This window comes from Scyliorhinus canicula, chromosome 16 (assembly GCF_902713615.1).
Source record: "Scyliorhinus canicula chromosome 16, sScyCan1.1, whole genome shotgun sequence".
Lineage (NCBI taxonomy): Eukaryota > Metazoa > Chordata > Chondrichthyes > Carcharhiniformes > Scyliorhinidae > Scyliorhinus > Scyliorhinus canicula.
The window spans coordinates 55684604-55698984 of NC_052161.1; the positions used below are offsets into that span (position 1 = coordinate 55684604).

The window sequence follows — 14381 nt, forward strand, 5'->3', positions numbered from 1 at the left end:
AGCAACCAACTCGGAATCAGACATGAAGGATCCTCTATCCCAGATCAGCTGCATAAATTCCACCTTTCACTGACAGACAAGTGTTGGAGTGTTATAGTCAGACATGAACATCATTCCACATTTACTGACTCAGCACTTGGATCTAGCTTTCTGGACATCAGACAAAAGCAACATTTACACCGCAATGATAAAATTATAGTATAAACCGAGAATACGAGTCCAACCTGACTCGGGAACAAAGTAAGAGTTAGGCTGAGTGCTCGTTCCATTTCATGTTAATGCTACTGTAGCGTACACACGGGTGGCACGGTGGTGCAGTGGTTAGCTCTGCTGCCTCACAGCGCCGAGGGCCCGGGTTCAATCCAGGCCCTTGGTCACTGTCCATGTGGAGTTTGCACATTCTCCCCATGTCTGCGTGGGTCTCATCCCCACAATCTCAAAAAGATGTGCAGGATAGGTGAATTGGCCACGCTAAATTTCCCCTTAGTTGAAAAAAGTAATTGGGTACTCTAAATTTTAAAAATATTGTCGTGTAAACACAGCCTTGGAAACGATAAAACTATCACTGGCTTCAAAGTCCCTCAGATCCAGTGCCACATCTGCTTAACCTAATGGTTAGACACCTCCACAATGTTCTTTGAATTCTTTCATGGGCAAGACCAGCATTTGTTGCCTATCCCCAATTGATGGTTGAGAAGGTATTGGTGAGCTGCAGTGGGTATGTGCCCTCACAGTGCTGCAGAAATGTATGTAGATGTCAGCACAACTAGCCTTAATAGCAAGAATAGGAAGCAGAGTCTTACTATGGTGCAATTTTTATTTGGGTGGAGCTTGTTTGATAGACAGGAAAATCTTCTGTATTTGCAAGTGTCAAATCAAGCAACTAATCAGCACAGAATTATATTTAATATGGAGTGCAGACGGCAGGGATACACCCCTTTTAAGTAAGCCTAGAGTTTAATGCAGCTTTGCAAAGCCAGCTTTAGGGACCATTAATCGTGTAACGGGACTGCCAAAATTTAAGTTCAGCATAGCGCACTGGTAAGATGTTCAACTAGGACCACATTACCCAAGGGTGCCATCTTGCAAGGTTGTTTGGCATTGAGTGGCAGGAGTGCCAAATTCTCAATGTTGGGTTTATTCCTCAAACAGGTCGGTCAGTCGTTCACAGTGCTTCACCCCACTGCAGAATTCCCAGTTTGGGCATCAAGTTACCAAATCTGCCAAAGTGGGTGGATGTGGTTAGATCTTATGTTGGCAGCTGTGTCATCTACTCATCCATCCCAAGGAAAGTGGTCACCATTCTTTACACAATTAATAAGCCCGAGGGGGATTAGTGGGTACCAAGAGCTCCTTGTAAGTGACATGGTGGACAGCACAGCTCAGCAGAAAATGGATGACAGTTTGTCACTATTCACCTGTCCACAGCATAAATACACACCATTGTGTGTGTGTGTGTGTGTGTGTGTGTGGGGGGGGGGGGGGGGGGGGGGATCCCTGCTACCGTTTCTGTTGGGCGCGATCATTGATGGGAATGGAAAATCCTGTGAGAGGCCTCTATGCTCGATGACCACCCCCAGCTATTACATTATCAAATTGATGCTTCCACGGGGAAGCCAACATGAATTACGACAGGTCCCCCGGCAGGCACATGGTGGGCAAAACCTGCCAAAGGAGCACAGGAATCTCAGGAGGGAGAGGGTCATGATCGGGCAGTACCTGGGTACTTCCATCTGGCACTGCCTGTGCACTGGTCTCTGCCACAGGGTGGCATGTTGCATGGTGCTGGGGGGCGCAGTTTTTACCTCTTTCTATTGGGGCAGCATTTAAAAATGGCTCCCCGATCTTTGAAGAACGAAGTTGCTGGTGGTGCAGGTTCAATCTGAGCCCACCCCGTGAGCGTGACATCGTGGGACCTGCCCCTTAGAGTTTCTTTACTATCCAGCAACAATACGGCGGAGAAAGCTGCTGGCACGCCACTTTTCCCACCTGCTGTAACACTGCAGAAAAATGGAACAATTCCAGTCCATACATTGAATAGAGATTCCACCAGTCGGAGGTGCACTTTCAATTGTAACTGTTCATAGACATGCGAGCTGGATATATGAGTGCACATTCTTATACTCAGTCTCCAGGTAATGGGAGGGATTCTTCAGTCTCCGAATCCCCGTTGGCGCTGAAATTGGGGGGTGGTGCCGCTTTTGTGATGCTCTGCTCCCTCCGAAATGGCGTACTCCTAGAGTACGGCGCACACAATCCACAGGCAGGGAGGGCTTTGGCAGGGGGCACTGGTGGATGGTGGTCCGAGGGTGGCGAGCCTGGCAAAAGGGGGGCACTATTTGGCAGACCGAATGCATGCGCAACCATGGACCCGGAAATTCTCTGACCGTAGCGGCAGCTAGACTAGCCCCCCACCAGACGGGGGATCGGTGGCTGTTTTGCGCCATTTGTTCGGTCGTCAAAGGCCACCATTCCCACGCTGGCGTCAGCATTTAGTCTCAGAATCAGAGAATCCAGCCCAATATCTTTATGCCAAATCTCAGAGTTTCCTCATTAGCTGTTGACAAGTCTACCTTGGAAAGAATCACACAGGACAGCTCAAAATACTGGTTACTTTGATAATCCAAATATCCAAGAGTCACATTACATTAGGTTTACTCATCTGCTTAATTCAGGTCATTCAGAGGCTTCGGAAAGAGACTTGTTGGCGTGAAGTTAACCCAACCTCCAGGTGTTCAGTGACAGGTCAGTGTAGAATGAAACCCTTTCTCTAAATGAATGCTTTCACCTTTCCACTCAACATCATGGTTTCTTATTTTTAAATAGCCTTAAGGAAGTTTTGCTCTTGAACTAATGAAGTTATGAACTGTACAGGAAAGCTATTCAAACACCTAGCTTATTGCGGTGATTGTCCCTTTCATGGCAACACAGTAGAAAAGGATCAATCACCACACTTACATACATTTTAACTTAGCCTGCTGATGGAACCATCAATTCACCAGACACATGTTTCCGATATGAATATAGGCTTTAATCTACTTACTACAGAGCCAGCCTGCTATCCGTTGATGAACTCTCAGTGAACTGCAGGCTGACTCTGGACAAGGGTATTTATACAGCAGCACTAGGGGGAGGAGTCATGGGCGGAGCCAAGGGTGGAGCCCTGTACAAGCTCCTGAGCATTCCCAGACCTACTCCCCCTAGTGGTCGGATAACGCTACTGCGCTTACAAAGATATAGTGTGAATTATCATGTTACATTCACCATACCTGCATTTAGACTTTATCATTGAAGAAAGAAGAGAATCTCAGGGCAGTCTCAAAGGAATGCATCCAGGCTAGAGTTTGCGTACACAGCAGCATCCAGCTATCATTATGAATGAATAGTTGGGATGGATGCTTCTTATACCTTCAACTGAATAGATTCAAGGTCACCTCTTGCACCATGCAAAATCTTAATACCACACTTGTTGCATCAAATACCAAATGCAACGAGCTAGCCCATTGTTCATCATAAAATTGGAGTTATGACAGAATACAGGATATCTCCAGGACAATCATGTAGGTTAAATTTTTGATACATATCAACATGAATAGGCTACATCCAGAAGTGGAGAAATATCAGGTGATTGTGAGTTCCCTTTCTAGGTTCATCGGATTAGACTCTTTCTACCACATCATACTCTCTGAGTGATGTAAAGTCTGGATACTCAGATACATGGAGAATATGGTAAAAAAAAAACTATCCTAAAACTTACCAAATTTCATGGAGAATATACAACCAGACCAGAATTGTTCAATAGAAGATAAGATTGTTCCTTTTATAATGGACCAATTGACATTCACAAAACTAAGTTTGCTAGACTTTTGTTGGGTCAGGTTTAATGGTTATGGATCAAAGGTAGATAAATGGAGTTGAGGTGCAGATAAGCCACCAACCAATTGAATGTCAGAAGAGTGTCGTGGGTCTGAATGGTCCTGTCCCCATGTTTCCACGTCTTGCTTCTTTCAGTATCCATATGATTATGCTTTATTCACAAAAGACAATCTCAATGTAAAGAGTTGTCCAGGTTGTATACTGATACATCAGTCTGTTTATATAGCTTGAACCCATCCCTGCAGCACTGTGAGGGCACATACCCACTGCAGCTCACCACCACCTTCTCAGCCATCAATTGGGGATGGGCAACAAATGCTGGTCTTGCCCATGAAAGAATTCAAAGAACATTAAAACATACACTTTTCCCTGGTTTCTGTAAATTTATCTTTGCTTATAGATCCTGTTGTGGTCTGCCAACAAGGTATTTGAAGAGCTTACAGACATCGAACGGCAGTTTCACAAAGCTCTGTACACAGTTCGAACCTATTTGAATGTCGAAAGATATTCAGTTGCTCTCCTGGACATGACCAAGCAGAAGGTAGATAAACCTGTCAGTTACAATGCTGCTTCTTTCTTTCAATTTATTTTGAAAACTGTCTTCCACAATTAAAATGCTTGATTACACTTTGTTTGATTACATGAATAAAATCTAACGGAATGCTCCCGTAGGAGTTCTTTGACGAATGGCCAATCCAGATGGGTGAAATCCCTGCTTACAAAGGCCCAAAGACACCAGATGGCAGAGTAAGTCTATAAACAAATTTCAGCATCAGTTCACATTCAATCTCTGAAACACATTGTGTGCATTTTATTTTACCACTAACAAACAATTGTCTTTGAAACTGAGCAGGAAATCAACTTTTATAAGATCATTGACTATTTGTTGGTTGGGAAAGAGGAAATCAAAGTAATCCTGTAAGTATTACCAGCTTTTTACAATCTGGTAAAGCATATTTTATTATGCAGGACGTCAACAAATCATAACTTCAATTCATTTTGTACTTGAAGGTCACCTCCTGTGGATCATTGGTCCCTTGTGAGTGGGCTCCCAACCTATGTGGCAGAAAATGGCTTTGTAAGTCGATTTATAATGGCAATAATTAACTTGGTTGATATTAATTGTTTTCCTTTTCTATTACTACTCCATGGGTTAATACTAACCATAGTAGCCATTGGCATTCACAATCAATATTCAGCTCATTATGTAAAAGAGGTTTTCATTGTTCGTTAAGATAACTTTAATCAGTGTAGTATGATAAAAAAGCTCAGGTCTGAATTTTTGCAAAGTTGAAAGGCTTTTCCACCTTAGTAACAATGGTGCCAGAGCCCCAGTTCCAAAAGTCCCTCCTTTGACCTTGGCATCCACCATTTTTCCCAGGGGTTGGGGGAGGGGGTGGGGTGGTGGCAGTGCTGCAGTTTGGGTTTTTGTTTGCATATCAATGGGATTCATGGTTTGCAGCTGCCTTCAAACTGATGCAATTTCTGTCATTGGGATGTCCAAAACACAACTCATGGACCTTAGAGGAAAACGTCTAAAGCTACCAGAGTTACTTTGAGAGGTAAGGTATCCTTTTGGAGATGTAAGGTACCCTTTTGGGGAGGTAAGGTGCTTTTTGACATTATTAAGATTAGACATGAATGTGCATAACAAGTGGATAAGCTCAGCGGAACAGTTAAGTTGTCAAGTCATTTAAATCCCCATGTCCTTTAAATATTTTGAGAAAAAACTTTCTGTGACTCTGCTTGAAATTTCACTAGCTGTCTGTTGACAAAATCCTGACATCAATCATTATAGATTTGGGCTGCATGATGCTCTACAACCTATCACTATCACAGTGGGGGTCCTGTAATTTCACAGTTTGATTGACAGCTCCAATTGCTTATAAAAAGATTAACTGTCAGTGAGTCAGTAAGTAAATTTCCCATACGTTTGAAAAAGTTTTTCTCATTCATTATTTCTATTTCGCTTTTGCTAGGGCTTTGCCCTATAACATTCATCATTCCACAGCAGAGACTAATGGGGATAATCATAACCTCATCGGCCCTAACTGAATGGATTTGGTTCAAAGCCAGCTTTCATCCTGTGCAATTTTAATTTTGATTGAAGTTAATGGAGAACAAAATCAGGTGGGGTGTAAAACTGATGTTTGACATGATCTAGGTAGGTTAAAATTACTCTTTATTTCCAGCCAATCCTATCTTGCTTTTCCTATTGGTTGCTCAGTTATAGTTCTAAGAGAACCATCCAACCCCTGATGGGGCGGACTGATAGCACAGTGGTTAGCATAGTTGCTTCACAGCTCTAGGGTCCCAGGTTTGATTCCCAACTTGGGTCACTGTCTCTGCGGAGTTTGCACGTTCTCCTACTGTCTGCGTCGGTTTCCTCATGGTGCTCCGGTTTCCTCCCACAGCCCAAAGATGTGCAGGTTAGGTGGATTGGCCATGCTAAATTGCCCTTAGTGTCCAAAAAGGTTAGGTGGGGTTACTGGGTTATGGGGATAGGGTGGAGGTGTGGGCTTGGGTGGGATGCTCTTTCCAAGGGCCAGTGCAGACTCGATGGGCCGAATGGTCTCCTTCTGCACTCTAAATTCTATTCTATGAAATCTAAGTAACACTTTTCATGTTTGTACCAGCTCAATGAATGTCCATAGTCTATTCTACAAAGCACATGCCCATAGCAGAAATTATTGGATACGAATTAAGATTAGGAATCCATGCTGATTTTTGCACTTATTAGCCTATTGCCACAGATTTTAGAAAAAAATTGGTGCCTTTGAACTATGAACTTGAGTCTCTGCTTTTTAAAAAATCTTTTTATACTCCACATTTTCAACATCTTCATCAAATAAACAACAAAAGAAAAACAACAACAAACACGATAACAATCCCCCAGAAACAACAACCCCCTCAATATTAAATCCAGTACATCCATTTGTGCATTCCTGGTAAAACTTAACAATAAAATGGTAAACCCAGCACCCCGCACCCCTTCCTTCCCCCTAATGTTCAATGGCAACCAGTGGCTTTCTGGCTTTACAGGCTCCAATATTACGCTTAAGTGGATTCCCAGGCAGTATATTAGGAGTGGAGGCAGCCTGCTGTGACTCCCACACTGTGACCTGGATCCATCTTCTGGGGCGATGGGGCCTGGGTGGGCTCAGCTGCTGTTCAGGTGTCCCTGGTGGCATGATGCTGCCCTGTTCTTCCCTCTGTCCATGTCATTCACAAAGGTCAGGAGGTGAGAGACCGAGATGCTGCGGTGTTCTGGCGCCTCATATGTGGGGTCACCGGCCCCTACACCTCCTCCTCCCTCGGGTTGTCTGGTGACTCCCGAGCTCCTCCATGGGACAGGAGTGCAAGCGGTGCTGACCGTGGAGGCCCTCCCGCCACCTGGCGCTGCCAGTCTTGGAGGCCGGCTGTCATCTTGACCAGGGTTTGCATGTTTGTGGCCATGGAGCACAGAGAGTGGACCACTTCCGACTGGGACTGCGCCATATCACGCTGTGACTGTGCCACCACATTCTGGATGTATGCCACATTGGCCAGCGCCTGGGCAATGCCGCCAATCCTCTCAGTCATGGGCCGCTGTGACTGGGCCATGTTCAGGAGCGCCACTGCGATGTCCAGGTGGCTGGGGCACATGGCTGCCTGTGAGAGGGCAGCCCTTTTCTGAGCCTCAGCCACCACCTGAACAGATTGCCCCAGGCCTTGGACGTATTGACCCATGGCCGAAACCTTTGCTCCCAAGGCCTCCACGGCAGATGACACATGTGCAGTGTTGGCCTGGATGGGATGCATGGTCGGCACCACCTCCTGCTGTTGCACACAGTTGGACTCCTCCAGCTGGATCCTCGCCGACATCCCCTCATATAGTTCCTTGGACTAGTGACTGCATCTCCACAATCGATGGGCCCGTCCGTTCCAGAAGCCCGGAAATAGTCTGGGTGACAGATAGTCCCTGGGATCAACCCGTCCTCCGACTGTCCGCCCCCTTGGGAGTTCCAATCTCCACCTCCTGTACTGAAGCATGTGTGTGTGTTGCGCACCAGATAGTGCCTCAGAAGTCTCTTCACTAAAATGCCCACTCGAGGTGAGTGTTTCTGGGATGGTGGAGGGTGCTGGGGACAGCTGTGACAGGAAGTCCGTGACTCGAGCTCTGGCATGTTCCGGGATGCGAGTCGATGGCTCCCCTACGTGCAGCCCTCGTTGCTGGTCAACAGCTGGGATTCTGGCCGTGGCTGGGATCAGAAGGGCCCGCCCCATCACCAGCTGCTCCCGCATGACACAAGACATGAAACATGATTGCATCGCGGCCTGGGGGAGTGGGAGGTGGTGGAGGTGTGTGGGGGAGGGTTGGTGTGGGGGTGGTGTGGGTGTGGGATTGATGTGGGAGTGGTGGTGGGTGTGCGGGTGGTGTGGGTGGGAGGTGACACACGCGCCATGGAAACCACAACTCCGTGGGGTCTCACTTCCTCGTCCAATGCTGACCTTCACTCTGGTGATTGCCCTTTCTTTGGGCCCACTGACCTCGTCCAGTGCCCTCTGCTCTGCTGCAGTGAGGGGTTGCAGGTCCGGCAGTCCTTCTCCAGTCTTCTCCCGCTCCCAGCGTTTGTGTGCGGCCTTCTCCTGGGGGAGGGGCCGGGAAACAGAAAATGTACCGTATTAGACAGTCTGACGTATGCAACCCAGAAGGTAGGTAGGTGACACCCTCAGTAGCCAGGGTACCCAGCCATGACGGCCGGTATGGTTGCCGGCATGCGGTGCAGGGTGGGGGTTCGGCTGGTAGGGTTACAGGTGCGTGAGACTGGGGCACAGTGCTGCCTACTCACCCTGGCCGCTCTGAGGAGATTGTGCAGTTTTTTTCAGGCCCTGTGGCTGGTTCGGATGGTCCAGACAGTGTTGCCCATGGTGTTGACCACCTCTACTACCTGGCCCAGGCCTGGCATATGGCGGTGGCAGGCAGTCTCCTTCACATTCCAGGGTACAATGTCGTCCGCCACTCCTCCATGGCGTCCAGCAGGGTCTCCAGTACCGCATCGGTGAATCTTGCGGCCGTGCGTCTTTCTGCCATCTTGTTGGCTGTGATGGTTTGTGGGGGGAGTGAAGTGTGTATATGTGGCTGTAACCTGAATGCCAATCCGGACCCGGCAAATCCGGCACCGTTTCCCAATGGAATCAATTGTGTTCTACGTGGCGCCGGTGCTAGCCCCTTAATGGTCACTGAATCGGTCCAGGTACGGTGGCAGCTTTGCAGTTGTAGAACTCCACGAATTCAGCCCTGGTGTCAACACTCAGAACAGAGAATCCAGCTGCCTGTACGTAAAGCCGGTGGAGGAACAAAAATACCAATCAGATGGAGTAGGTTGTGATTTTCTGAGGCATGTTGCTACTCAGAGTAGAGGGAGCTCATCTAGTTTCTGGCAAATGCTTTATATATAAAAGAGTACTTGATACTATTAATGGGGTTCCATAACGTTCAATTCTTTACCTTCATCCACAGGAGAAGATAAGAGATTATTATAGCACAGACGTTCCATCAATTCCTACATCCAGATTTGGTTTGTGTGTAAGATTGATCTCCACATTGTACCACGCAGCTTCCCTGACTATATATGTCCAGTTCAAAGAAACTTCTCATTACCCTTACCTTTTGTTTACTTTCCTCTAACTCTCTCCAGCCATGTAGCTGCTGTTTTTTTATGTTCATGCACCATTATCTTTGTCAGTGGTTTCTCAGGTGATTTAAATATTTGCTAAAAATCCAAACAAACCACATTACTGTATTTCCTTTCTCTATTCTCTCTGTTATTTTATCAACTATTTCACACATTTGGCCAACATCTTTTGGAAACTTGAACTCCTGGTCTTGCTTTTCCATATGCTGTATTAATGACTCTGGTCGTTTAAGCAAATTAAGTGAGGTCAATCTGTCTGTAATTTCCTGATTTATCCAAGGCTCCTTGTACTTTTGAGGCAGGGGAGGGAAGGATTGTCACATTCACCCCCTCCCCCCCTCTCCCCCAATCCGTTCTATGATACAACTTTCTTTCCCCATAGAATTTTTAAAAAAAGACTGATAAATTTATCAAATTTACTGTGCCTTTGCAAATGCTAATTCAAGAAACTAATTTTGCAATAAAAATGCAACAGCATTGTATGGAGCTCCTATCTAATTGTCATTCATCTGAACTTTGGCAGATCTGTAACATGATGAATGCCCCAGCTGATGAGTACTTTACTTTTCAAGTAAGTGCAGGAATACATTTGCGTTATGTACTTCCACCAGATTGCTGTAGGTCATTAAAATTAGCGCAGTTTTATTTCAAGAATTTGAACCAATCAGAATTTTTTTCTGTTGACATAAACCTTGTTATGCCTCAGTAATGAGTCCAAGGAATTTCATATCCGGTGAATTACTTTTGAGATGCAATGGGATTTGTCATGCAGAGAAATTCAAATAGCCATTATGCCGAAAATTCCAGAAAAAACACACAGCACATAAGTGGTGAGCCTTTGATTAAAACATAAACATTCCAATTCAATAAATATTATATACATGTCCTTCTACACACAATATTTTCCGATCATTAATGATTAGTGCTACGTTATTTATTCATTTTATAAGGAATTGCATGAATATTTGTTTTTTGACAATTAATCCAATCCTGTTATGTATGGGCTTGGGAATGTCATGTAACCAATACACTCACTTATGATTGAATATTGAAGCTTGTAGCCAGAGGCAGCATTTTTGCTTGATAATATCAGAGAGAGATTTTGATCTCTGGGTCCTCATGTCCTGAGGAGATCTGATTCCATTTTGTGCAGATCCATACACAGTGTGTTGAAAGAAGTGGGCAAATGTTTCTGTTACTCTCAAACCTCATGTTTACTTATTTCTGATGTGTCATGAAGGACTGTAAAATATTCCAGTTGAGTAATGTATGGTTTAAAATTAGAAACAGGCATATTTGGTTTATAATGCATTAACTTGGAAAAGGCAACATATATCCAAATTAAACAGTCGATTAAACAGATATATTGTGCATATTTGGTTATGATTCTATTCCAGTGCTGAACTTGTCATTGGCATAATTAAAATAATGAAATTGAAATTGTGGCAAACATTTCAATATTTGTTGTCCTGCTTACATTATAACAGCATTTTCCCAATTTGAAATAAGTGTAAATTAAATTTATTTTCTGTCACACAAGTTACTAACTTTCACGGACTGCCAGTTGATCATAACTGATGAAAATAATGGTGCACATAATCATTTTGGTCATGATTTAATATGTTAAAGTCCTTATGGTAAAGTTTTGGTTGATTATATAGGCTTTCACTCTACTCATTTCTCAAATTTCATCGACTGAACTCATTGCTCGACAATCACTTCCTAATTCTCTCCTGGATTTCTTTGATAGAAAGAACCAGTAGATGAAACAGGCTGGGTTGTAAAAAATGTCTTATCGTTGCCAATTGTGAATAAGAAGGAAGAGATAGTGGGAATAGCCACATTTTACAACAGGAAAGATGGAAAACCATTTGATGAGTGTGACGAACAGATTACTGAAGTAGGTACCACTGAATACATTTTAACATGGTTTTTTAAAAGCATGATGCATTTTCATTGTTTCAGAATTCAGAAGGACCATTTTGCTCTGGTTGGAAAGGGTCCAGGTCAACTCATGTCAGTGTCTACAAATGTTTGCCGGAATTCTCCAGCTACTGGGATTCACTTTTCCCGTTGGTAGTGCACACCCATCCATGGGTTTCCTGATGGTGTGGAGTGACTTCAATAGGAAATCCCAGCAACCAGCATACCATCAAAAAACACATGGCTGGGGAACCAGAGAATCCCCGCCTGTTGCGTTTTCTGATCCTGATCCTGGGGGAGGGGGGGTTGTTGTTTCTGGAATTTGCACAAGGTAGGGGGTGTGAAACTTTATAAATCATTCTCCCATCTTGCAATCTGTCGCTCTGGGATTCCCGCAGTCCTTTGGACAGTGGCGGCCTGGGCACAGGACACAGGTCCTCACCCTCTCAGCACTCTTTGCCTGGGCTCCCAGACTTGCAAGGGCATCAAACCTGCCCATCCCAAAGAGCCTCAGAAATCCTGGGCCAACAGTAAAGAGGCAGTTTCACTGTGCCCGGGCCATTCCCCCTTTCTGAAGCTATGGACTTCAGAAATGTTTTTCAGTTGTTTTGTTAAATTGCAGAGGAAATACTCGGGACAATAATGTAGCACTATTTAAAAGAAAGGCAGATTTTTTAACGTTTTTATTTGGCTCATTGTTCATTGATATCCAAGGCTGAATATAAGGAAATAATTTGAGTAAAATTGCAAACAACTTTGGCCTCTGCTTAAAAGTGCACCTTGAAGGCTTCTGACTGGTGAAATATGGGAATTTCCTGCAAGTAACGTGGGTCAGAATGCATTTAAAATTGCAACCAACATTTTAAATGTATCAGGATGCACAATCATATTTCTGATGTATAATGATTTTTTTCAAAAATGTATTTTTCTTTTCCTTCTCGCGGAAACCTACGTTCTGAATCTTTTTAATGGCATCAGACTGTATCACATTAAAAACTAAAACACTGTCAAAATTAATATTTCTTCAATATGCTTTGCCCAATGCGAATAAATGTTTTGATGGCTTCAAACATTAAATGGAAACAAACAATAGATATACACATTTGTACGACTGCTTTCTCAGGACCTGCTGTATCATGCTGATTTCTGCCAGTTTTATAGTTGAATGCATGCGACTTAGGAGTATGGGGGATAATTTTGCTGTCAATTGCTGGTGGTAAATTGGGTGTGAATGTTACGTTCAAATTTTGGCATAATTTGCTGATCACCTCGTCACAAGAAATTCAAGCGCATTATTTTTTTGAGACTGTTTGAGCTGCACATAAATGTGTTTGCTGCTTGCTTCAGACCCTGACACAGTTCCTGGGATGGTCACTCCTGAACGCAGACACTTACGTTAAAATTAGTAAATTGGAGAGCGGGAAAGATATTGCTTTGGAAACGCTAATGTATCATTCAAAGTGCACCGACAAAGAACTTCAGACCATTTTGGTGAGTGGAGCTATGGCCCTTTTTGCATTAATTAGCTTGAAGGAACAAGGGAAATTGAAATCTTTGCAACAACGTTGTGTGCTACCTACCCTCAGAAAACAGAAGAGAAGTTGGACAAGGCTGCTGTAGATTGTGAACAGAAGGACATGATTAGGATCTTGGTAGGTTTTGTTTGTAATCTCTTGTATAAAGCCAGCTGTCAAGTAGCATAAAAGAACAGCAGGACATTAATCTTCTTCAAACATCTCACCTTGAATTTTACTCACAGAAGGAAGAACTACCTGATCCAAGTAACGTTGAGCTCTATGAATTCCACTTCAGTGACTTGGATGTTTCAGAGTTTGACCTGATCAAGTGTGGAATTCGGTGCTTCTTCGAAATAAATGCAGTCGTAAAGTTCAAAATACCGGCAGATGTGAGTCTTTTCAGTCCAGTTTTTGTTGCAAATAGTTGCTCTGGAAAGCCACATCTAATCTGTTTTTTACTTTCGCCATCTAATTTGGATCCTGAGGCCTCATTCCCTATTCTGCGTTGCAGCCCAGCGGCAGACCCATAGATTCAGTTAAAGCTGGGTCAGTGTGTTTGTTACAGAATACAGATTTAACACCAGGAATTGGCTCAAATAGATAAGACTCTAGGAATCTGGATTAAGAGACTATTATGAATGGGGATTTGGGTTTTCTCATGTGTACGTTAAGATGCCATTGAGAAAAGGACAATTAGGATTGCTACTGAGCCTTTGATTCTGCTTTTCTGTAGATTCCTTAAAGGAAACAAGAGGACAGTAATTACAGCCTGTTGCTCTCCCCAGCTCCCCAGCTCAATGCAAATGAGGCTGAAGTTGAATATTGGCCTTGGTCCTCACCATTCGGGCATAGGGATTAATCTGTTTGTCTCCCTACGTGGCCAAAGATGGGTGAACCTGAATTTCCCAGACGCTGTCTTTTCATATCACTTGACACCTTCATTAGAAATGCTGTATGTTTTGCATCAGGTATTGACTCGATGGATGTACACCGTTAGGAAAGGTTACCGTGACATCACTTACCATAACTGGCGCCATGGATTCAACGTGGGACAAACTATGTTTACACTTCTCATGGTAAGATAAAAGGCTTCAAATAGATCCGGGGTTGGCAATTTGCAACACATTATCCCAAAGAAAGGGTGTTAGTTTTATTTTGTGTTCATTATGTATTTTTTAAACTTTCAAATCCGCTCTGCAGACAGGTAATCTAAAGAAGTACTACTCAGATCTAGAAGCTTTCGCTATGGTTGCAGCAGCATTTTGCCACGATATTGATCACCGAGGCACCAATAATTTGTACCAGTTGAAGTAAGTGGAACTGAGGTTAATTTCCAATGGCTTTTAATACTTGTGGTGTGAGAGTCACTGATAAGACCGGTATCTAT

General features: G+C 44.0%; 1 protein-coding gene across 1 annotated transcript in view; it reads left to right on the forward strand.

Annotated features, from left to right (window-relative positions):
- pde6c (phosphodiesterase 6C, cGMP-specific, cone, alpha prime) overlaps positions 1–14381 on the forward strand; it is a 65613-nt gene that overhangs the window by 13621 nt on the left and 37611 nt on the right. The window contains exons 4-14 of the mRNA XM_038773848.1: positions 4277–4417; positions 4549–4623; positions 4730–4794; positions 4888–4954; positions 10078–10125; positions 11305–11454; positions 12825–12968; positions 13064–13129; positions 13237–13383; positions 13963–14070; positions 14195–14304. Of these exons, the coding sequence (XP_038629776.1) occupies positions 4277–4417; positions 4549–4623; positions 4730–4794; positions 4888–4954; positions 10078–10125; positions 11305–11454; positions 12825–12968; positions 13064–13129; positions 13237–13383; positions 13963–14070; positions 14195–14304 (1121 nt within the window). The remainder of the gene's footprint in view (positions 1–4276; positions 4418–4548; positions 4624–4729; positions 4795–4887; positions 4955–10077; positions 10126–11304; positions 11455–12824; positions 12969–13063; positions 13130–13236; positions 13384–13962; positions 14071–14194; positions 14305–14381) is intronic.